The 25,076-nt window shown below is 40.2% G+C and overlaps 1 protein-coding gene across 2 annotated transcripts in view; it reads right to left on the bottom strand.

Moving 5' to 3' along the window:
* Window positions 1-1,128: 1,128 nt before the first annotated feature.
* The window catches only part of IGF2BP3 (insulin like growth factor 2 mRNA binding protein 3), a 164,102-nt gene continuing 140,154 nt past the window's right edge, over window positions 1,129-25,076 (bottom strand). For both annotated transcript variants that reach the window (XM_077268755.1, XM_077268756.1), the window contains exons 4-15: window positions 16,455-16,506; window positions 16,312-16,375; window positions 14,225-14,536; window positions 13,341-13,475; window positions 11,861-11,983; window positions 11,629-11,764; window positions 10,562-10,693; window positions 9,822-9,941; window positions 9,670-9,744; window positions 6,666-6,797; window positions 5,132-5,245; window positions 1,129-1,687 (exon numbers count right to left, since the gene is read on the bottom strand). In XM_077268755.1, coding sequence (XP_077124870.1) covers window positions 1,583-1,687; window positions 5,132-5,245; window positions 6,666-6,797; window positions 9,670-9,744; window positions 9,822-9,941; window positions 10,562-10,693; window positions 11,629-11,764; window positions 11,861-11,983; window positions 13,341-13,475; window positions 14,225-14,536; window positions 16,312-16,375; window positions 16,455-16,506 — 1,500 coding nt within the window. In that variant the 3' untranslated portion in view covers window positions 1,129-1,582. The remainder of the gene's footprint in view (window positions 1,688-5,131; window positions 5,246-6,665; window positions 6,798-9,669; window positions 9,745-9,821; window positions 9,942-10,561; window positions 10,694-11,628; window positions 11,765-11,860; window positions 11,984-13,340; window positions 13,476-14,224; window positions 14,537-16,311; window positions 16,376-16,454; window positions 16,507-25,076) is intronic.

The raw sequence follows: 25,076 nt of genomic DNA, 5'->3' as shown, positions 1-25,076 counted from the left end.
TAAACGTAAGCCTGTCGTTATCTTTCGCGTGATCAAACCAAATGTCTGACCCATCTCCCATTCCTTCTCCCCCAGTCATGGTAACTGAATGTAATATGCATTGATCTGATGGGAAGCATGATTTTGATGGTTATGGGAAAGGGGGAAAAAAATAGAAAGGAAATATATATATTTATATATTTTATACATATATATATATTTATGCTCCCATAGATCAAGTATGGTTATTTTTATTTATTTATTTTATTTTTTATAGTTTACCAAACGGACGATGAAGCTTGCTCTTTGAACAGAATGGCAAAGTTCAAACGGGCTGCAAAATGTTTAAATGTAGCGCTATTAGGTAGTGATGGTCAAAGGCACAAAGGGTTCATTGCATTCAACCAAGCAGCACAAAGAAAGAAAAATGAAAAATCCAGTCTTCTAGCACCCATAAAAAAATTAAAAAAAAGTTTTTTTGAAAAAAAAAAAAAAAGAAATCTTTAAACCCAGCTGGCCTCTTTCCATCACTTCCTTGTGTGGTGTTCCCAGAAAAAAGTACCGTCAAACTTTTTTTTTTTCATCCCATAGTAAAAGAAAAATAAACGGCATTGCTGCTATCAGTATGGTGGCGTCTTTCAGTATCTATTTGAACATTCACTGAATTTTGTAGCAAAATGATGGTGTGGAAGGCTTCAGAGAAACTGAGGCTACTTCCCATCTTTTACTCCCATCAGCCATCAGCTAGTATATGCATTCTCCGACCAAGTAATATTTCTGCACTTCTAGCTGGTCGCTGATTTTTTTTTTTTTTTTTATTAAAAAAATAAAATGCTCAAGAACTATTAGCTTTATAAAGTATACAAAATACGAAAAAAAAAATTAAAATAAAAATTAAAAAAAAGCAAAAAAAAAAAAGGAACAAATTTCTCATTGAGGTACTAAATGCCTGAGGTAGTTTAGTAAAATGCATATTCATCTTTTTATGCCCTGGCCAACACCTTTCTACACTTCCCTTAGGATATTCATGGCAGTGTTAAGTAAAAATGCAACCAAATTAATAAAAAAAAAAAAATGCCACGTGTTCAACACTGGGACTAACACTTTATATCTCTTCAGTATCCTTCAAACACTAATCAACCAATAATCCCACCCTTTAGTAATTTATTTTAATATAACTGGACGTATAAAGAGCAATGCCTTTTCTTTTTACACCAGAGAACTCATAAGAGAAAGCTTCATTAAACAAAGTTCTAAAATTGTTGGGGGGATAAGAACAATAAAAAAAGACTAACAAGGTTTATGTTAACTCGTGAGAATAGATCAAAAGGGAAGTGAAGGGGTCCTTATATATTTTTTTCCTTTTCTTTTTCCTTTTTTTTCAAATTTTCTTTTTGTTTTTTTTTAAAGCTGGGTTTCAAAAGTTTGGGAGCCTAAATTACATTCTCAGAGACAGTTAAATTTTTGCCTGGTCCTAAAACAGGTGACAAGCTAGTTGGCATTTTTTAACCACTTAGCACAGGGGTGGATCCCAGTCAATTACTCAGTCTGTCTTTGGTCTGGCATCTGTCTCTGTGAAGGGCCATGTTCGTGTCCTGAACCTTTATTTTCGTCTCGGCTGTGGCTGTCCACTTTGTGCAGTCTTCTGCTGTTGCTGCTGTTGTCTTCTTACCTGAGCCAAAATTTCCTGAATTTTCCTCTGTGCAAGCTAAAAAGTCAAGAAACACAAATGTTAGCACAAATTTTCATTGCCAAGGAAAAGTGTGGACATAAAGGAGATCGCTCCTGTCTATTTGGTTGGGATGGTTACCCTGGAAAATATTTCTGCCCAAACCCTACAAGGCCAAACAAAACTACTGTTTGTGGCGAAATACGTATATATCTATATGTGTGTAGTGACATATGTCTAGGTTTATATGTGTAACTAGCAGTAGTTGAACATCTGTACTGAAACTGCAGGCCTCACAAAGATCACAGCATACATATCTTGAGAAGGCAGACTACTGTCTCCACTTTCGCCAGGGGGTCGTGCTGGGAATCAAGAAAAACAGGAAACATTTGACACCTCCTAGCTCTTTGAAGAGAGATGTCAATTACAGCCTGACACTATTTGTGAGAACTTTTACACAGGGAATCTCAGAGCAAATAATATATTCATTGGGGGGAGCGGCCGCGGCCCAATCAAAAACAAGCAATTATGATATTAACCTTAGGGGCTGGTCTAGAAATCTGACCTCCAGAGTAAAGCTATGAATTAGGCCTGTATACATAGAATCGTGTTCACATGTGAGGGCAGCCTGGGAACTCCATATTCAACCCCCCTCAGGGAGCAGAAAGACTACAAAGTTAGACGTTTCTGTAAGTTTTCTCCTGTTTATTTTATACTGTTTTGCATACCTGTATGTCTTTATTATCATATTTTTCTACCTTTTTCTTACTGTAAGCACTGAATCTTTTTTGTGTTAAAGCATAAAACAAGTTGAACCTTGAAAGTTCTAGAAGAATCCATAGCCTTACACTGTGTGAGCCTTATGAGTGGTGGACAGTATTAGTAGTATTTCAGGGACTCATCGCCCGTGTATTCGATGAGTGGTGGCAGCGTGTATGAGTGGGTGTGTGGCCTGGGTCGGTGTGTGATTTATGCTCCCATTACAGCATAGGACAGAGGTTGAATGCTGGACAGAGAGGGGAGATAGATTTACCCTTGCAGGCACAACCCCAAGTCACGTGCTGAGAGCGAGTACGTGGCAAATTAGTGACACCACGGAGTGGGATCCGTGATACTGTTATTTTTTGATTTTTAGCGTATAGAAATCTAATCTATTAGTTTAGAACTGATGTACATGACGAAGAGGTGGTGAGATATCCAGTTAAAAAAAAAAAATAACATATATAGATATAGATTTGCATGTGTCACTTTTTGTACTACCTGCTTGAATTTTATTATTGTTTCAAAATTATTTGAAATAAAATTTGTGGATTTTTAAATTTGTTTTTGTGGAATGGATCCTCTTTTTCTAAATTAATTTAGATTTGGGATTGTGCTGATATCTACATTACTGTACTTGTGTATCGACCGAACATTCAATATGCAAGGGGACCTTATGGCCCTCGCACCACAGCAGATAATAGGAAGATAAGCCAAATATGTCTGGCAGTTGTTACTCCTCATTTCCTACTGAGACCACACGCACACAAAGGGGGCAGCCTCATTTTCCCCTACACGGTGTACTACTTTAACAGTGTAACTGTTATATTTTTGTGTTTTACAACCTTTCAGCCAATATGGTTCAAAATAGGTATCCAAACTACGCAGTTTTATAAAATGTAAAAAGCATGGAAACTAGTCTCTCTGCCAATGTGAGATTCATGAAAATACCAAAATTAATCTACTAATATAATTCCTAAGTATCTTTAATTGGAAAGACAAAGTGGTTTTGACCAGGGGGGTTATCACAATAGATGAATGGCCACCGCCTTGTTATAATGACAGAAACCCATCGTAGAATGAGAAAAGGAAGGTTACTTAGGCTTACTGCTGTGACTTTGGGATAATTTGCGCATAGTATAGGTTATTTCAAGACCACAGCAGCCGCTCAGCATCCAGAAAGACAGGGTGGGCAAAAGTGTGAGCAGACATTACTTACCACTGCACTTTCTCTGGAATCTCCAGTATTATACCAGAAAGCAAGAAGCAGCTGCTCCCGGTTCCTGTCCAACCCACCTCGGCATCCTTGGTATCTCCAGTATTAGATCAGATAGACAGGGTGGACAGCAGTGTGAGCAGCCTCTTCTTACCTCAGCACCCTTGGGATCTCCAGTATTATTTTAGAATATCCACAGGGATATATTAATACACATGAAGGCAGTGGAGCTTATACTGCACATGTTCACAGGCATAACTTTCTAAGGCAGATGTCTGTCAGTGTAATAAGGCATCGGCCAATATAGTTGACTATAATTACCTCTCTAGACAAAACAAGTGTGATTTGCTAATTAATGGTATTTTGTAAACTAATAAAATTAAACAAATAAATATATACAGCTCTGGCAAAAATTGAGAGACCACTGCAAAAAGTTCTGTTTGTCTGATTTTTCTCTTAATAGGTATATTTGAGTAAAATGTAAATTGTTCTTTTATTCTATATACTTCTGACCACGTCTCCAAATTTCCAAGCAATAATTTTTGTATTTTTTTCCAAGAGAGAAATGGCCAAAATGAAAAAAAAAAATAACCAGTGCTTTCAGTCCTCAATTAATGCAAAGAAAACAAGTTCATAATCATTTAGAAACAACAATACTAATGTTTTAACTCAGGAAGAGTTCAGAAATCAATATTTTGTGGAATAACCATGATGTTTAATCACAGCTTTCATGTGTCTTGGCATGCTTTCCACCAGTCTTTCACACTGCTCCTGGCGCAAAAATTTAGGCAGTTGTTCTTTGATGGCTTGTGACTATCCATCATCCTCTTGATTACATTCCAGATGGTTTCAGTGGGGTTCAGGTCTGGAAAATGGGCTGCCCATGACAGGGTTTTGATGTGGTGGTCTCTTAATTTTTGCCAGAGCTGTATGTTGGTAATGTGTGGGGAGATATGTATCCCGAAGATTGCCATCCGTGATGTAAAAATCCAGAAGTTTTGCTCCAGCATGTTATGTGCCAGGAGGGGTTAATCAGCCATGACAGGGTTGGGATTTTTTGCGAGTGGCTGTAAGAGATGGGCGGAACGGTCACACACCATATCTCCTCCCCAAGGTTGGTGTTCTACAAGTTAAATGCCTGACCACTGAGTTTTTTCCTCTGACAGTGGATCTGGAGGCAGGAAGCTCCATAAAAGTGTTTATGTGCAACTGTGCTGGACTTTGTTCATTGTACTCTGAGCAGGCAGATTCCCGTAGGCACTAGGACTTTACTGTACATCATATTTTTTGTTTTCCCGTTTTGCCAGGAAAGGCCACGTTTGTGATACTGAACCCTGCAATGGTTTATGGCGTGTGAATAAACCAGAAGAAACGTTCCTGTGTCTACCTCTGAGTAGCAGAGTCACATTACCACAAAATTATACACACACACACACACACACACACACACACACACACACACACTGTCAGACAACCCTTTTACTAAATCTCCAATATGGCCAATTTACCTGACTAGCATAAAAATGGCCTGTTATTTTAACGACCACTTGATCATTTTCATCTGGAGTTTGATCACGAGGAACAACAACTTCTGCACTTGTTAGATTTTGAAGCTCGTTAACCTGTAAAAAGATTAGTTTTATTATATACAAGCACAAAACACACAGGCCAAAAGATTGCAGGTATTTTTTTGTATCCTTTAGTCCATGTAACAGAAAGCAGTGACCAGAGCTGAGGGGCTAACTTCAAAAGATAGGCAAAAAGGCATCACCTCATCCGGAATAAGGGATCATAGTGCTGTGAATGAAAGGTCAATCACCTATTTATTAAACTTGGCACACCCGCTTTATCCTGATTGCCCAATCATGGATCACAATAGTTCTGGAAAACTGAACCCAAGTGTTCACCTCCAAGTCTGAAGACCCGGATAGCACAATCCTTTACCAACGTCCATGAAGAAGAAAGTCTAAGTAATTCTAAATAAAGTTTTACCATTATAATATTTACCAGGGTTTTGTTTTTGTTTTTAAATTACCCTCACTCGTTCAAGCAACCCATGAGCCTTTCCAGGAATCTCAGATTGTAAGCAGTATACAAGTGCTTCTCACTAAATTAGAATATCAAAAAGTTAATTTCAGTTCTTCAATACAAAAAGGGAAAGTCATTGCACTCTTTCCATTAATATGCTTGGATACTGCACTCTGAACAGCCAGCTTCTTTAGCAATGACCTTTTGTGGCTTACTTTCCTTGTGGAGTGTGTCAATGACTGCCTTCTGGACATATGTCAAGTCAACAGTCTTCCCCATGATTGTGGAGCCTACTGAAACAGACCAAGGTACCTTTTTAAACACTTAGTAAGTTAAAATAATTAACAAAAACACCTGCAAAGGCTTCCTGAGAGGACTTTTGGGTTCTCATTGGCTGTAAGCCATAATCATCAACATTAACAGAAATAAACACCTGAAATGGATCACTCGGTTTGTAATGACTCCATATAACCTAGGAGTTTCACTTTTTGTATGGAACTGAACTTTGTATTGAATTGAAAATTAACTTTTTGATATTATAGTTTTGGGAGAAGCACTTGTATGTTGAATTATGTGCTATTCTGTAATGTCTTTACATTTTTGAGGGAAGTTTCACAGACAATAAAGTGCTGTGGAATGTGTTGGCGCTATAGAAGAATTATTACAAATGTGTTAATCTTGTGAGTGCTAAAAAAATGTGTTTGTTTCCTATCAGCCCAAAATTCTGTACATGGTGAGTGAGCTGTATATTTAGATTGTGTGCACTATGAAATCTATTTATAATTTGTACCCTGATGGAGAGAGAAGTGCTAGATTTAGTGGTATTTGACCTACAGTTGCACCCACGTATCTGTCATGAAAGGTGTGTATGCACAAAACAGGAGAAAACATACAAACAAAAGATTATATTAAAGTAATTCTCGAAAAGATCCTGCACATTTACATCCAACAAATACAAGACAGAAATGAATACAAGCTGGCTGTTAAGTATAGATCACTAATAGTATTACATACAGTTTTGCCTCCTTTGCCGATAACACGTCCAGCAGCGTAAGATGGCACTTTGATATGAGCTTCGAGTTTAACTTCCTCCTTGGGTCCAAAAAAGTTTTCTTCTTTAAGTTTACCATAGATCCTTCCTTGAGCCTATGTGAGAAAAATGTACCCATCACACACCATAGACCAAAACTATAAATTCAAAAGTAAACAAAGCACTTAAGTGTTTTATATTTATGTCAACATATCAAAAGGCAAACACTCATTTTCACTACATAGGTCTAAGGGTTAATTTCTTGTTGTAATGACAGGATATTGGACGTTAATGAGAAATGAGCTTCCGATAAGAGAGCAGAAGCTCGATTCTCACTTGGTGTTTGTCCAAAGCTTCTAATGTCAAAGTATTTTTAATCTGGGATTTTCAGGTCATGTGACTGTCTAGACCTAAAGCTGGTTACCATTCAGAGATGTCACAAATAAATGAAACTGAGAAAAAAGGCACAAGCTACGTCAACCCAGCACACGTTCGCTAATCACGTGTTCTTACATGGCTCTTATCAGTGTTTGCATTGCTGCTATGACACACACGTTTATGGAAATTGACATGATGCCCAAGCAGTTTATAGGTCCGAGAACATGTGGAATCACACTAGATGGTCATTACCAGTTTGGCTACTCCTCAACCTGTATTTTATCGAAAAGAAAGCGGATTGGCACATACCGTCCTGTGCAACAAAATCCTTTATTGTGGCATCATCATACCAACAGCAGGCAGATAAAACAGTGGAGCAAATACAGACGACGACCGTTTCACGCTTACATTGCGCTTCAACCTGTATTTTATGCCTGCCATTATAGAATTAAATGTAATTAAAAGGAATTTGAGTGCAATTACTTGTCCACAGAGTTCAGGTGACTGGTGCAGGTCTGACCAGTTCCACCAATACATCTATTAGTTTATTAATGTGCATAGGAAGTTCAATGCAGATATTATCTTTTTAAAGGAAATCCAGCTCAAAACAACCCTTTAGTGTACATGAAAAGGGGTTGCCCACTACGTTAATCCCCAGCGCATGTAAAAATAAATAAACCAACTGTTATACTTCCATCTCGCACCATCACAGTTCCACCAATGTCAGCGCCGAGTCTCCGGGTGCTGGCAAGACCTTGTTATGTGGCATTTGAATGCGGAGGCTGGGTGTGCTGCCAGTGCAGGAGGCGAGCATTAGGTTTTGGATTTTTTCGCTTTAATTTTACATAGGGGACAATAGCATTTTAGAGATTGTGCAAGTGGTGGATAACCCCTTGAAATCCAGATTTTCAGTTTTCATTTTACATCCCCCTTCTTCCAGAGCCATAACTTTTTTATTTTTCCGTTAATATAGCCGTACAAGGGCTTGTTTTTATTGTGGGACGACTTGTATTTTTGAATGACACTATTCATTTTATCATGTGATGCACTGGAAAGCTGGAAAAAAAAATTCCAAGTGTGGTGAAATTGCAAAAGAAGTGCAATTCCACAATTGTTACTTTTTTTTTTTTATTTACTATGTTCAATATATGGTAAAACTGACCTGGTAACATGATTTTTGCAGGTCAATATGAGTACACTCATACCAAACATGTATAGTTTTGTTTGCATACAAGTGGTGAAAAAACAAAACAAACAAACAAAAAAAACATGTTTATTTTGTTGGCATTTTCCAAAACCCGTGACCTTTTTATTATTTGGGATCTGGGGCTGGACAAGGGCTTATTTTTTTACGACCTGAGCTGACGTTTTTACGAATATAATTTTGGGGTAGATGCGATGTTTTGATTGCCTCTTATTGCACTGTTGCAGTGGCCAGAAAAGGCATAATTCTGGGTTTTTGATTTTTTTTCTGTTACGCAGTTTACCAATCTGGGGGGGAGTGGTCCTGATGACGACGAGGGGGCGTCTCACAGGAAAGTGAGTATCCCCCATTACCTCATCATAGCGCTGCAGCGTGGGGTCTCTGTGCTGGGAGCGGCGGCTGCTGTGCTGTGGGGCGGCGGCTCGGGACGAGATCTGAATCTGAGCAGCGGCCATTTTCCCAGAGGCCACCGCATTGTACCGATGGAGCTGCCAGCGGGGCCTCCGGGCTTTAAGGAGATGCCGGAGGAGCCCCGACTGCATGAAGATACGCCGCCCCACAGCACCAGAGGCCCCACACTGCAGAAGAGGAGCCGCCGCCCCACAGCACAGCAGCCGCCGCTCCCAGCACAGAGACCCCATCGCTGCAGCGCTACGATGAGGTAATGGGGGATACTCACTTTCCTGTGAGACGCCCCCTCGTCGTCATCAGGACCACTCCCCCCCCCCCCCCCCCCCCAAAGGCACATATTCACCGGCCTTATAAGACGACATAGGGTGTATAAAAAGACCCCCGAATTTAAGAAGATTTTATATTTTAACTGGTAAAGTTGGGGGGTCGTCTTATACGCCAGTCGTCTTATACGCCGGAAAATACGGTAGTTTTTGTAGATGCAGCTGCATGATTTACGGCTGCTAGCCAGCCTGAGTACATGTGGGGGTTGCCTGGCTGCTAGGCAATCCCCACATCTATTCAAGCTGTCTATCAGCTGTAAATCATGCAGCAGAGGCAATGAAAACTAAATCTCCGAGCACTTACAAATACTCAGAGACGACCCGAGCATGCTTGGGAAAACCCGAGCAATGAGTACACTCACTCATCACTAATGTACGTCAAAAGTCAAGAAGGGATTAAAAGGCAAAAAACGCACAATCTAGTGCATTCTGGAAAGTATATTGGTGATGGGTGAGTGTGCTCGTTACTTGGGTTTCCTGAGCATGCTCGGGTGGTCTCCGAGTATTTTGGGCATGCTCAGAGATTATGTTTGAGTCGTCGCAGCTGCATGATTTCTGGCTGCTAGACAGTCTGAATACATGTGGGGATTGCATGTTAGGGGAAAACCCAAGTAACGAGCACACTCGTTCATCACTAAAGTATATACATCTCAATACACATATGTAGCTTACTTTAAATTGGGCTTCTGGTGGTCCAGTGATGATCACCATCCTCAGTTTAGCCTCTGGTCCCTCTGCTGGAGCAATCTGCAAATTAAATGGTAATATCAGATTTTGTAGCAACAAAATTGTGGGATGACAGATGGTTTTGAACTATCCAGTACCTTTATGGAGGCTCCTGCAAAACGTGAAAGTTGTTTTATGTGTTGTCCTTGCTTGCCAATAATTGCTCCCACGGCCAACGCTGGTATGAAAAGATGAACGGTTTCAGATTCTGGCTGTTGCTAATAGGGGAAAGGTAAAAGGACCAAAAAAAATGCAATCAATCATTTTACATGCTGTAGCCAGGGCATACTAATACATAGGCTACACTACATAGTACCTTCAGAAGAGAAACACAAATCTTGCACTTATTTTGGTTTTCAAGCATAGACACAACAGACAAAAAGCAATGCTCGGTGTACATTTGGGGCCAAGCCTGAAAGTGCCCATACATGAAATCTGCTGGCAAAAGGCTTGTTTGGCTGTCTGCTAATTCTCCTGACACCACCGTACAAAAATGATCATCGTTAGAACTTAGCGCCTGGTCCTTCTCTCTCCAATATCATCCATCGGGGAACAGTCTAAATAAGAAGTCTCCCCATACGCATTAGATACTCGGACATTCCTGCTGTATAAGGTAGATTCAGCTGACATTGCATTAATACGCATTGGGGCCTCTGTCCTTTAATGCAAACTGTTAATACTACAACTTTCTCTCAACAACTTTGCCTTGAGCTTTGTCAAATTTTAAGAAAACTGCTTAATTACTTATAGATATATGCGTATCATAACATGTGCTAGGAATATAAAAGGGAACAATTTAGCAAACCTCTACAAATTAGGACTGTTTCCTAGTTCTTACCCCAAATGGTGGATATGAAGTAGAGGAGGTGGGTGAAGACACCCCAACTGAAGGCGGTGGCATGCCTGAAGAAGAAGGTGGGAACAGACCCAATGCATTCAGGTTTAATCCAGGTATTAAATGAGCTTGCAGCTGTAGAGAAAAACAAAAGAACAAATTAAAAATAATGCTAATGCTTTAGAATAACATCTGTACAAAGTTTTCCAGGAATTATTTTTCTCCCCACATCATTGGCTCCCACTGGGTGACAACAAACAAAGCTTTACTCTTCCCTAGCCAAGTGCCAACTCATTACTGCTGCCTCTGGCCTGGGATTAGAAGCTGCAGCGATGAAGTTATACCAGCAGCGCTGCAGCCAATCCCTGGGCTCGGTAACTCTACTGATATAGAGGACTTGTTGTGTTTCCTCTGTAGCCGGTGGATAAGAACAGTAGGCAGTGGTGAAAAGTCTATGCTAGAGCAGGAGGTCGTAAATAAAAGGTTATTTTCATTAAGTCAAAGCCTCTGAAGTTTAAAAAGAAAAAAAAAAAAAAAAAAAAAGGAAAATGAAAATTTCTTTAAAAATGGTTTGAAAAAAGAAAGTTGCCCCATGATTGGCTGCTACAGGTGAGGATGCTTTTTTTTCAATTCTTTTTGCAATAGTTAAGAGGTTTCAAGGCCTTTGTTTCTTTTTCAAATGGAGCCAGGTTCCTAAACAAAGGGCTTAATACAAAATCCCTACGTATGACGATGAATTACATATGATTCACACGGCAACACAAAGGAACTTGTCATAAGTGTGAGTAAGAGAAATTAAGGTTGCATTACTTGCATAAATTAGTGTATATGACTCCAACATTTTACCTAGAGACCGAGACAAGCACACTTGTAAGAGCAGCATGCCAAAGAGAGGGTTAAAGAGCATTTATGCTACAAGATTAACGCTCTAGCAAGTCCTAGAGAATCTGAAGCATCATTCCTTTCAGGTTGGATCATTTCCGTTCCAGCCTCATGCTACACTCTGTACAATGTTATAGGAATGCATTTCCACCTCCCACCCACCCAGATCTTGCTGAACAATCACTTACATTCATAGCCGCAATATCATTTTCGTAGGACTCCCTAATTTTTTTCATTATTTCTTCCTCAGCTTTGGCACACGCCTCAATGCTGCCTTTTACCGTAATAGTCCGCTCAGGATTATACAATGTCAAGTCCTGAAGTCTAGGCCATAAGAGGGGGGGGGGGGAAAAAAATAAAAATTGGTAGACGTTTAAAACATCACATAAGCAGGGCTTTCTCTGGGCTTGATGAACTTACGGCGAAATTGTGATTTTTGTATCGGTGTCTTGCTCAATTTTCTTCAGGTTTCTCCCCTCTTTGCCAATAAGACGTCCAACAAAATTGTTATGTGCTAGTATTTTTAAGGGAATTTCTTCCGTGCTAAAAAATATCAAGGCAGACTGATGTTAGACAAGTCAGCATTTGTGACAAGCAACCTTTCCAAGAGATGGTTTAGTTGAATCTAAAAAGTTTGTTCTTATTTTCTTATCTACAGTTAAAAACAACCTTTTCTTCCCTCTTTACTATCGTTACAATGTAGTATTACAATTACTGCAATCATTAAAATTTCACCTGTGCCTTTGGGCAGCATTCACACTTAGTGTGGCCACAAAGAGGACAAAAACCACAATAGACAGGAGTCACCGGTGTCCTCTCATGGCTCTATACACTATTTTTTAATTTTGCAATGAAATATCTGTATTGTAAAACCAGCAATTTCCCTGCAACATTAAAGGGAGTTTTACAGTCAAAATGACAACCAGACCAAGCACAGGCGCAGCCAAGCATTTCACTGCACATCCCCACCTACTACTTTTGCATCATATCTGTGCTCTCCTTTTCCCCACAAGTAGGGTGGAGATGGATGGAAATCAAGTAGCTGGGAAGCTGCACTGAATGGTTTGGCCACTCCGAAGGTTCACCAAGCTACTGTGCTTTGTTTGAACAGTCATTTTGTTTACACAATCCTATAAAAAGGAGTCTTGTGAGAAGAGTTATGAAAAGATCATGGCGTTGCTGCAGTTTTAGGCAGCAATATGCAGCTTTTTCTGTAGCTTTCCCAGCTAAATTTAAAGATAACCTGTTCTTCCTTATGAAAATATTTTGAACAAAAGGAAAGGAAACAAACTTCTAAAACCACCGAGAGCCGCTCTCACTAGTCATCTGGGTGGTGGGCACTAGTCAGGGGCTACTTGCTGTTACCACACCTCCTCTGCCTTGTTTCATTAGCTGTGCCAGGCAGGGCGCGCGTCGGTGCCGTCCTCACTGGCTGGATACAATCTCAACCAAAGCAAAGTGAGCATGCCAACAGTGAGGAGATAGATTAGTCCTCAGTCCAGCGACCCACAGATGACTGTTGAGAAATGTTTGTGGCTTTAGAAGTTCAATTTCTCCGTCCTTATAAAAGCAGCAAATGAACTCTTGAAAGAGGTTTATGAGCAGTGCAGCATGCCAGTCATTGGCCTCTGTAGTGATGGTGCCATGGTTGGCACATCATCACTATGGCAAGTAAAAGTCCGGCAGTACTACTGGAGCAGCCAGGAGAGTATGGATTATTTTAGCACTTTCATTTATTTTTTCTTCTATATCCCAGTATACCCCTTTTAACTTTTGTGTAACCATACAAATAAAATTAGGAAAAAAACAAAAAAAATCCCCACTTCCTATCACACGGGTCGCAATTTCTCATCCAAAAGTAGATAACATTATGAATTACTAATTTATGCCCTTTACGTACAACTTGGTATCCTGAGCTTCCTTCTGCATAATCTCCATTATTATTTTACAAGCTGTTGAACAGCCTTCTGGAGTAGAGTGAATGGTAATTGGTTTCTCCGCAGCGCCGGCATTTTCTTTACGGTGAATATCAATTCTGTGAAGAGGAGAGTGGCAGATTTTAGCTAGACATTGCAGTTACTAAATTCTTACTGGTCATGATGAGTGCAGAAAAAAATTTTTTTGAGTCCACTAATAAAACGGTTCCCTCCAGTGTGAAGGAGACGAGCTTGCTGTCATTGTTAAATATCTGGACTGAGTTCTTAAAAAGCTATTTGGAGCTTACTTTTTTCGTATGTTACTATAAATTTACTAGCAAGTAGTCGCAAACTACCTCCCTGTTCTGCCCTGTGCTGATCTCAGCCAGCTCGGAGTGGTCACGGACTGCTCCTACTGGCAATTCTCCTGGTTCTGGGGACGTCGCGTAGACAGAGCAGCTCCTTCTCATCTGCTCTGTCAATATGGAGTCACTACTGAGGTCATGCTGATTGACCACTGGCTCCTCACTGCAGGAAGCCGGCTGTCAAACAGAATGATGTCAGCAGAACAGAGCAGAAGAGAAAGAGCTGCTCTATGGACATTAGGATGCTAAAGATTTGCCACCTAAGCTGGAAGAGATATGCGCTTAACAGAACAGAGGTAGTTAGCAGCCATCTGATGGGAAGTTTTCAGTCCCATATGAAAAAAATAACTAGGATCCCCAATCACCCCTTTAACAAAAGAGGATTTATGGAGCAGCAACATGCATAATGGGTTAAAACAACTGGTATGTCCTACATGTTATAATAAGCCCCATGATGGGATTCAGATATGACTGGATGCTGGATAAAAATAAAAAAAACTTACTTTGACTGTGTCTGTTTAGTAATGTTCCTGATCGTTGCACCTTCCTTCCCAATTATTGCCCCTACAAACTGTGTAGGAACCAGCATGCGTAGTGGGACCTCCGATTGAGGTTTAGGTCTGGCACCAGCACCAGGGGACCCTTGCCTGGGAGGTCCCCTTTGTCCAAAACCACGTCTTCCTTGGGGAGGATGCTGTGGGGGCTGAGGCTGTAGCTGCTGAGTGGGAGCTTGTTGTGCGGCCATCTCATCGGGAATGTATGTCACTTTAAGAGAATAGTTTTCTAGCTGATAGCCGTTCAGTTTTTCAAGACCCCTAATTTTAGGGGGGGGAAAAAAATTATATTTTACAACTTTATATATATAAAAAAAAGCACAGACACAACATTGCTATTATATTTAAAAACATAAGTGTATTTTACATCAGCGGTGTATTGATTTCAATGATTAGATCTACATCATTCTATGGACTACGCTTTCTGTAATTCCAATTTTCAAGGCTTTCTTTCCCAGAGTGTAGCCTCATCGAGGTTTACACCAGTAATATAAAAGCCTGGCACTAGTGATGAGCGAATGTGGTCAGATAATGTGTTATCGGACCATGATCGGGTGTTATTCAAGTAGGGACTCAAACATATTATCCGAGCACGCCCCAGATACTTAGATAACACGTTATCTGAGCACGTTCGCTCATCACTACCGGGCACCTTTTTTTTAAAAAAAAACGTAATAGAAAGAGCAATTACGAGGGCTGCACCATATTGCATTTTCCATGTCCAAACTAGAGCAAACTTCAGACATCATTTAATGCACTATGTCTAAACAAAAATGAAAGCTCTTTTATAGCCCTGCATATTTGTCTGCCCATCCCCAGCAAAATGCTACAGTGAAAGGCTTATGATCATAGTCAACCTCGACGCCAACTTAAGACAGTCGGATATATTTACTCCTTTTATTTATTTATTTTTTGACTGCTATTCCCACACTGACGACAGTCTGCCAATAGGTGGCAGTATACTCAATGAAATAAGGAGAAAATGAATGAAAAGAAACCACACAGATTGGCCTCCAGTGGGGAAATTAGCGTGCAGCCAGTCAGTGGAAAACAAACTTTTTAACTGGTGCGCAGGCACAAAAAGCACAAACTTATCGATACCTGCGTTTTGGGTTTTCTTGGCCATGCAACCCAAATGCACTTCTAGAGAACCACAATAAAAAGGTATTGCAAAGAAACAAAATGTACCACGGCAGATCACATTATGAACAAATTTTCTGCCCAGGATTCCCAGTTTCTTGTCAAGTCTGTCCATCACTAACGGCTGGAATCATTAGTTTTAAATGATATTTTTGCTATCTCTATAACCATCTTTATCCACGTTCTCAGTCATTTTTTAAGATGTCTTTTTAGCTTTAGTTCACACTGCAAATTTCACAACAAATTACAGTAGAAGCCAAGAGAATGCGTTTTAACTTAATCTTATCCACATGCTGTGTGGGATATTGGGAAATTTTGTTTTGTTAAATCTGTACCATAAATTGCTGTGAAATAAGTGCACCATTTTTGGTGCAGATTTTACACATTTGAATGTTGATCTTGTGGCCAGGCAAAAAAAAAAAAAAAAGAAAAAGAAAAATGGCAGCAAGAACAAAAAAAATACCAAAATTCTGATTGGATTTTAGATGCTGAAATGCTGAGGATTTCCCTTTAGAAATCTGCTAGTAAAAATCAGCACCAAAAATACAATGTGTGAAGGCTCATATTATAGAAAAATGTGGCTGCTTTTGCACCCAGTTTTATTACAAAGTTGCTTCAGTTTTTGTGATCTTCCTCTTTTTCTAGCTTCAAAACTGCAGCCATTCACGTTAAAAAAGTATTTTCCTCCTGCCATCTAAATATAAACTAAGTGTGAGTTAATCTTTACCCATCTCGCAAAACACTTGAATTAATCTCATTAGTTGTAGCTATGAGACAGAGTGCTGATGTTCTCTTCACCGATGCCTGACCAAGGATACAGCATGGCGCAGACATGATGGATAAACCTGCCACACTCACACGTGTCGTCCCTGCACGCAGACCCGAGGATCACTTACTGTCTAGCGTGTTCCTTGTTAGCATAGGTTACATTCACTACTGCAGTCTCTGTGTCAGTGTTCACTATGGATGCAAAAAGAACAATGATCAGTGCAACCCAAAATATTAACACCGACCATAAACAGCTTTATTTTTTTCTTACCTTGCTCACAGTTTTCCACTGTTCCGTATTGTGCCAATAGACTGTCCAATACCTGCAAAGAAAACATAAGTGTTGAATGGATGTATCCATTCTTGCCGCTGCCATTTTATGGTTCCTTTTTTTTTGCTCTTTTGTCCAACACCCCATTCTCTTCCAATAGTCAGCATTTTTTTTTGTTAATCATTTTTTTTTGTGGAACATTTGCTGTGCAGGTTAAATATAGTTTTATATTTTGATATATTGGGTTTTTAGGTCCTTCACCCCTAAGCCTGTTTTCACCTTCCTGACCAGGACACATTTTTACAATTCTGACCAACGTCACTTTATGTGGTTACAACTCTGGAACGCTTAAGCAGATCCCAAAAGATTCTGGGATATTTTTTTTGGACACATTATACTTCACATGTTAGTTGTAAATTAAAGTGGAGATTTGGTGAAAATTTTGCAACTTTTATGCCAGAGAGTTATGTCACACAAAATAGTGAATAAACAACATATTCCACATGTCCACTTAACACCCATCATTTTTGTAACTTTTTTTGTTCGGAAGTTATAAGTGATAAAAGTTAATCAGAGATTTCTTAATTTTCCAGAAAAATTTACAAATTCCCCCTCCCCCAACATACACCCACTTTTTTTTTTTTTTTTTTTTTAAGGGACATCACATTTGGTGTGGGGGCTATGACAGAAAATATCCATGAGTGACATTTTAAAAACTGCACCTCTCAGTGCGTAAAAACACATTCAAGAAGTTTATAAACCCTTCAAAGGTTTCACAGGACATAAAAATTAAATTGTTTCTTTCCACATTGCTTTTTTTCCTGCAAAAGTGTTGGTTTTGCCTTAAATTTTTCATTTTCACAAGGGTAACAGGAGAAGAAGAAAAAAGCCATTTTCAATTTTTTGTGCAATGTATGTGGTGGAAAACTACTGTTTGGGCGCACAGCAGGGCTCGGAAGGGAAGGATAACCAACTGAATTCTGGAGCTCAATTTTGGAATAGATTGCAGATGCCATGTCAGATTGGAAGAGGCCCTGACATGCCAAAACAGCATAAACCCACACAAGTGACCATATTTTGGAAACTACACCTCTCGGTGACTTTATTTAGGGGTATAGTGAGCCTTTTTTAACCCTCAGGTGATTCACAGAATTGTATAGCATTAGGTTGAGTAAATGAAAAATTGCCTGTTTTAATTTTCAAAAGGGATACGAAGAGAAAAAAAGTTACATATCAAATTATAATATTGAGTAATTAGACGACTTTATTCTTCGGGTCGGTGCGATCACAGCGACACCAGATTTATTTTTTTTATGCTTTTGCTGCCATCATACACTAAAAGACACTTTGTACTGCTATATTTTGAGAGCTATAATTTTTCTACATTCCTGTCGAAAGTCATGTGAGGGCTTGTTTTTTACGGAACGAGTTGATATTTTTAATGGTACCATTTTCAGTCACAATGTGCAGGACAAGATGACGTCAGTGATACCATTTTTATTTACATTCGACTTTGATTGCGTTTTATTTCACTTATTGTCCAGCAATAAGATGAAAAAGCAGGTATTTTGCCACTTTTCTTTACGGTGTTCACTGAAGAGGTTAACTAGTGACAATTTTAGGCTGTGCGCACACTAAGTAAATGGACGCAGAAATTCCTGCACCTTTTTTGCAGCTCTTGGCAGGAAAAATGCTGCTGCAAAAAGTCGCGTTTTTGCCGTGTTTTTTCCCTGCAATTTTGACAGTCAAGTGAAGTCAATGGTCAAAAATGCGGGGCGAAACCACACAAAATAGACATGCTGCAGATTATTTTCTGCACTAAATCTGCAAGTCAAAAATACTCAATTTGTGCATGATACTTCAGGTTCTGATTAACTTTGCTGGCATCAGGATTGCGACAGGTTTTGCTAGTAAATCAACATGGCAAGAACACAACAACAAAAAAAAGCACAAAATCTGTAACATGTGCATAAAGCCCTTATAGGTCGAGTCATTCTGGATGCATCAATATCAAATATATACTTTTTACAGAAATATACATACTACGGTTGTTTATACTTACAAAAATATATATTTTCACTTTTTACCATTTTTTTTTTTTTTTTACTTGGCAGTGCTGCACTGACCGAAGCCTCTTAGACCATACTGCAGGCATGGTCTAAACAGGCCTCCGTAGATGGCAGACTAGGAAGGTCGTCATGATGACTGCGGGTCTTCATGGCAGAAACAATCAGGCCCTTGTGATGACGTCATTGGGGAGCTGATCAGACAGGAGTGGGAGCCCCCTCCATCTCCCAGCCTTCTAAATGCGGTGATCGCTATATATCAGTATTTAGGAGGTTAAATGCCTGGGGCGATGCGGGCACCACTCCTGGCAGTGGGAGCTTGGCTATAACTTACGCTGAGCTCCCTGCGGCGATCATGCGGACACAGATTTACGTCATTTTGTGGGAACCCCATCCAGACCATGACTTAAACTTGCATCAAATGTTATGAAGGGGTTGAAGACGAGATGCATAGATACCAAATCTGCTTTTTCTTTATTTTTAAAACACACTTATAATATCCAGTGCACACTATAATATATATTATATACACACTATATACATATTTTTTAAGTTTAATTTTTTAGAACGCTTAAGAGAGGTTGATTAACTTTACAGCAGACCTGTCACCAGATTTCACAACACAAACCGTACAAATTAAAAATATCTTCGACCTGATGAGACCGGTGTATTAATTTTGAAATATCAATGTAAGAATGATTGCACAAGAGGCACAATAACTTCCCAAGATTTGAGAAAATCAATTGTGTAGCGACCAGGAAGTAGCGACCAGCAAACCATTATCCTCCAGTGCTGTTATATTCCAGAACTGCAGCCTCCCAGGAGGCCCAGAAGTACAAGGTGCTCTCAGTGTTCAGAGACACGGCCGAGGTAAGGAGGGCAGAAACATGACCACCACTGATGAAGATACAGAAGGTGAAACGTCAAGACTGGGCCAAGAAATATCGGAAGACTGATTTTCAAAGGTTTTGTGGACTAAGTACATGAGTGACTTGACGGACCAGATGGATGGGCCCCATGGCTGGATCAGTAATGGGCACAGACCTCCACTTTGACTCAGACGCCAGCAAGGTGGAGGTTGGGTACCGCTATGGGCTGGTGTTACTATAGATGATCTACTTGGACCTTTTTGGTTTGAACCAAGATCAGTGCCTACACATTCTAGTCTCCCATGGAAACTACGGAAGGCAGTGAAAAGTAAAAAATATGTGTGTGTGTGTGTGTGTGTGTGTGTGTGTGTGTGTGTGTGTGTGTGTGTGTGTGTGTGTGTCTCTCTTAAATCACCCCCCCCTTTCAAAATAAAAAAATAAGGATACACATATTTGGTATCACCGCATTCAGAATTGCCAGGTCAATATACACTCACCGGCCACTTTATTAGGTACACCATGCTAGTAACGGGTTGGACCCCCTTTTGCCTTCAGAACTGCCTCAATTCTTCGTGGCATAGATTCAACAAGGTGCTGGAAGCATTCCTCAGAGATTTTGGTCCATATTGACATGATGGCATCACACAGTTGCCGCAGATTTGTCGGCTGCACATCCCAAAGATGCTCCATACAAGGCAGGATGGATCCATGCTTTCATGTTGTTTACGCCAAATTCTGACCCTACCATCCGAATGTCGCAGCAGAAATCGAGACTCATCAGACCAAGCAACGTTTTTCCAATCTTCTACTGTCCAATTTCGATGAGCTTGTACAAATTGTAGCCTCAGTTTCCTGTTCTTAGCTGAAAGGAGTGGTACCCGGTGTGGTCTTCTGCTGCTGTAGCCCATCTGCCTCAAAGTTCGACGCACTGTGCGTTCAGAGATGCTCTTAGGCCTACCTTGGTTGTAACGGGTGGCGATTTGAGTCACTGTTGCCTTTCTATCAGCTCGAACCAGTCTGCCCATTCTCCTCTGACCTCTGGCATCAACAAGGCATTTCCGCCCACAGAACTGCCGCTCACTGGATTTTTTTTCTTTTTCGGACCATTCTCTGTAAACCCTAGAGATGGTTGTGCGTGAAAATCCCAGTAGATCAGCAGTTTCTGAAATACTCAGACCAGCCCTTCTGGCACCAACAACCATGCCACGTTCAAAGGCACTCAAATCACCTTTCTTCCCCATACTGATGCTCGGTTTGAACTGCAGGAGATTGTCTTGACCATGTCTACATGCCTAAATGCACTGAGTTGCCGCCATGTGATTGGCTGATTAGAAATTAAGTGTTAACAAGAAGTTGGACAGGTGTACCTAATAAAGTGGCCGGTGAGTGTATAAAAAGAATTAATCCGATCGGTAAACGGCAAAATGAAAAAAAAAAAACACGCCAGAATTATGTTTTTTTTGGTCGCCGAAAATATGCATTAAAATACATTAACGGGGGATGAAAACATCATATTTACACCAAAATGGTATAAAAATGTCAGCTCAGCGCGCCCTCATCCAGCCCAAGATCCCAAAAATAGTGACTTTTTTTTTTTTTTTTTACAGACTTTGGATTTTTTCACCATTTAAACAAAAAAGAACCTAGACATCTTTGGTATCTAGGAACTGTAAGGCTACGTTCACACGATCAGGATTTCCATCCTTTTTTTTTCCTGCCCGTTTTTGGAAAACGGCAGCTAAATTCCGCAGTGAATTTGAGCTGCGTTTTCTGATCCTTTTTCTTCAGCGTTTTCCACTGCGGGTTTCCAATAGCAGTTTCTTATTGGAGCTGCTGGCAAACCGGTGCGGAATCCGCTGAAAGAATTGACATGCTACTTCTTTTTTCCGCTGGAAAATCCGCGCGGATTTTCCAGCGGAAAAACGGATCGTTAGCACAGCGGTTTTGGTTTTCCATTGGGTTACATTGTACTGTAACCAACATGGAAAACTGATCCGGATCCGCAGCTGAAAATCCGCTACGGATCCGGATCAAAATCCGGATCGTGTGAACGTAGCCTTAATGATCAGGAGAATCATAATTGCAGGTCAGTTTTAGCATTTGGGAACATGGTAAAAAGAAAAATAAAGCAATCCAAAAAGCAAATTGTGGAATTGCACTTTTTTTGCATTTTCACTTCATTTTGAATTTTTTCCATTTCCAGTACAAGATATTTATGCAATTCCACAATTTGCTTTTTGGATTGTTTTTTTTTTTTCTTTCTACCAATGGTGTCGTTCAAGAGCACAACTCGTCCTGCAAAAAAAAACAAAACAAAGAAATAACAGCCCTCATGGTTATATTGACAGAAAAATAAAAGTTATGGCTCTGGGAAGAAGGGGGATCAAAAAAAGAAAAAACGGAAAAACCAAAGGGGGTAAAGAGGTTAAGGTATTTTTGTACAATGATTGAGTTACTTGATTATTTTCATCTGTTAAAGTGAGAACAAATGAGATGGGAAAATTTATGTTTTTCATTTAGTTGCTTAATTATTCTGCACACTGATAAAGTTGCCTAGTAGTGATGAGGGAACATGCTCGGGATAAGGTGCTATTCTCAGCACGCTCGTGTGTTAACCGAGTGTTTTCGGCGTGCTCGAATGATATGTTCGAGTCCCCGCAGCTGCATGTCTCGTGGCTGTTCGAAAGCTACAACACATGCAGTGATCGCCTGTTTGATAGGTAATCCCTGCATGTTTGCTCATCACTATTGCCTAGTAATTCTGCACACAGATATTCTCCTAAAAGACAAAACCTCACTTTCTTAAATATTTAGGTTTACTAACCTTTTTGATTGAACGACAGCACAGTAGTTGTTCAATAATAAAATGATTCAAAAATACAAATTGCCTAATTGTGCACAGTATAAATGTCTAATATGAGCGAAATAAACTTTTAAAGAAAAATTATACAGCCATACTAACATGGATTTTTTTAAAGTACACTAGCTCCAAAAGATCTTAATTTTTTAATAATGCATTCAGTTTACATAGTGAAGTATTGAGGACAGAGTCACTTTAATAAGGAATGTTACTATATTCAGGTAAATCTGATCCACTTGTGCATCAATATAGGCAACATGATCACTTAAATGTTTAATCAATTAAATTATTAAAGAATTGGTCTGCAATATTCCTAGATTTTTGTGCCGAAATACTTATGAAAATGGAGACCCCCCCCCCCCCAAAAAAAAAACAAAAACAAAAAAAAAACATGCACAAATTACAATACTACAGAAGGCAAGCTCTTCGGTACATCATGCACTGCTTACAGTCAAATAACCAAATTTTTTATGCAACAGCCATTGTGGAAAGCAAAACCCATTAATATTGATCCAAAGATGTCGACACTTATCCATCACAGAAAATGTTTAGACAAATTCATTAGCATAGTCTGCCACAATATAATGCCAGGTGGGCATAATGCAGATATCCAGTTACCCAGTTACCCCTTAAAAGTTACACTTCAAAAAAATGCTGTAAAGCCGTAAGGCCTGCAGTGCAATAACCAGAATGACTGCCTTCACAGCTGGGGAGGCCAAGTATAGAGGTCACCAAAAGGGACTTCTTCAAATACCAATTTGCCTCTTCTTTATTGGGTGACCAGCAAATGTGGGGTTTTACAACCATGCACAAAGCTGCAGCTGCCCGCAACACTGAAAATGGAGAACAGGGAAAGACAGGGGCTGTGCAAACTTGTGTTCCAGATGAATAGGATATTAAAGTACAAAAATACTTTAAAACACACAACTGCAGTGCAAGTAACCTAATCCCCACTCAGGGACGATAAATAAATAGACTCTTGTAACAAAGCTCAATTATTGCACAACCAGTGACCACACAGATCAGAAGCAAGAATGACCGAACCTTTACTTTATGGCCGATAAGCAGCATCTGTCTGGCCGGAGTGACTACTGTGTTCTGTGCACACTCGGAAAACTCTTCTTTTAGGCCAATTGACAATTTTATAGTTGTGTAACTACACCACATGCAGAAGCCCGAAACAAAAAAAACAGTCCCTGGATCATTTAGTAACCAGGCAAAGGTGAAGGAAAACTTGAAAATGTACAGGATTGAAAGTCGTTCAAAAGGCCTGCAAAGAAGCAGCTGACTTGCAGCTTTACATGCTCGGTTTATCTGGATCAGCTAGAAGCAAGGTGCTCAGAAGTAATCCAGTGTTTAGGTATACAAGGCTTCAACTAGAACTTCACTTTCTGTTGGATTTGGAACATTACAGTATCAAACGTGAAGACCAGGAAAATCAAAGGGTGGCTTCTAACCTACATTGTCAAACTGTAATTTCATAACTTTAAAAACAAAAGTGTCATTTTTCTGTAATGTAGAACGTGTAGTTTAAAAGTCCTCCATTATTCCACAGCCAAAAACTGTGGATCGGAAATATCAACACTAACTTGAAAGTATCCTTCTCATATTGGACATGACTTTGTGGAAATGAACATTTGTCTCTGAACTAGTAATAATGAACCATCAGGAGACAATGTACATTTTGAGGCAGTCATTATATCTCATTTTGCCAGAAAAACTGGTGTAGAAAATGTAACCATTTTCATGCAAAGCCTAATGGCACAAAAATGTTATGACTAGGCATTTTTACACCAGCTCTGACATTTTTTTTTTGACAAGTTGGAAAAGTTCAATGGAAGAGTGTGGCAATTTAAAGGCCCCGTCTCACTTAGCGACGCTAAAGCGATCCCGACAACGATACGACCTGTCAGGGATCGTTGCTGCGTCGCTATGTGGTCGCTGGTGAGATGTCAAACAGTGAGATCTTCCCAACGATCCCTGCTGCGATCTCACTGTTTGACATCTCACCAGCGACCTGTAGCGACCTGTACAACGATGTCACATGGGAGCTATTATGACGATTCAGTGTCTGAGTCGTCAACGAGGTCGTGGGTAAGGTGTCAAACACAGCGATGTGTGCTACCCAGCGGGACCTCAACGATCAAAAAAAGGTCCAGGCCATTCCGACACGACCAGCGATCTCACAGCAGGGGCCTGGTCGCTGCTACGTGTCACACATAGCGAGATCGCTACTGAGGTCGCTGTTGCGTCACAAAACTTGTGACTCAGCAGCGATCTCGCTTAGTGAGACGGGGGCTTTACACATTGAAGGTGTGATAAATTATGGCAGAAATGTACTCCAGCCTAAAGGTACCTTCACACTAAGCGACTTTACAACGATATCGCTAGCGTTCCGTGACGTTGCAGCGTCCTGGATAGCGATATCATTGTGTTTGACACGCAGCAGCGATCAGGATCCCGCTGTGATATCGCTGGTCGTTGCTGAAAGTCCAGAACTTTATTTCGTCGCTGGATTTCCCGCTGATATCGCTGAATCGGTGTGCGTGACACCGATCCAGCGATGTCTTCACTGGTAACCAGGGTAAACATCGGGTTACTAAGCGCAGGGCCGTGCTTAGTAACCCGATGTTTACCCTGGTTACCATTGTAAAAGTAAAAAAAAAAAAACCACATACTCACATTCCGGTGCCCGGCGTCCGCTTCCTTGCACTCCTCCTGCATCCTGTGTAAGTGCCGGCTGTAAAGCAGAGCGGTGCCGTCACTGCTCTGCTCTGTGGGAGATGCCGGAGATGTTCGGCGCTGACACAGGATGCAGGAGGAGTGC

This window comes from Ranitomeya variabilis, chromosome 6 (genome assembly GCF_051348905.1).
Source record: "Ranitomeya variabilis isolate aRanVar5 chromosome 6, aRanVar5.hap1, whole genome shotgun sequence".
Classification (NCBI taxonomy): Eukaryota; Metazoa; Chordata; class Amphibia; order Anura; family Dendrobatidae; genus Ranitomeya; species Ranitomeya variabilis.
Note: the sequence above shows the minus strand (reverse complement) of the source record. Positions and strands in the feature narration are given on the sequence as shown.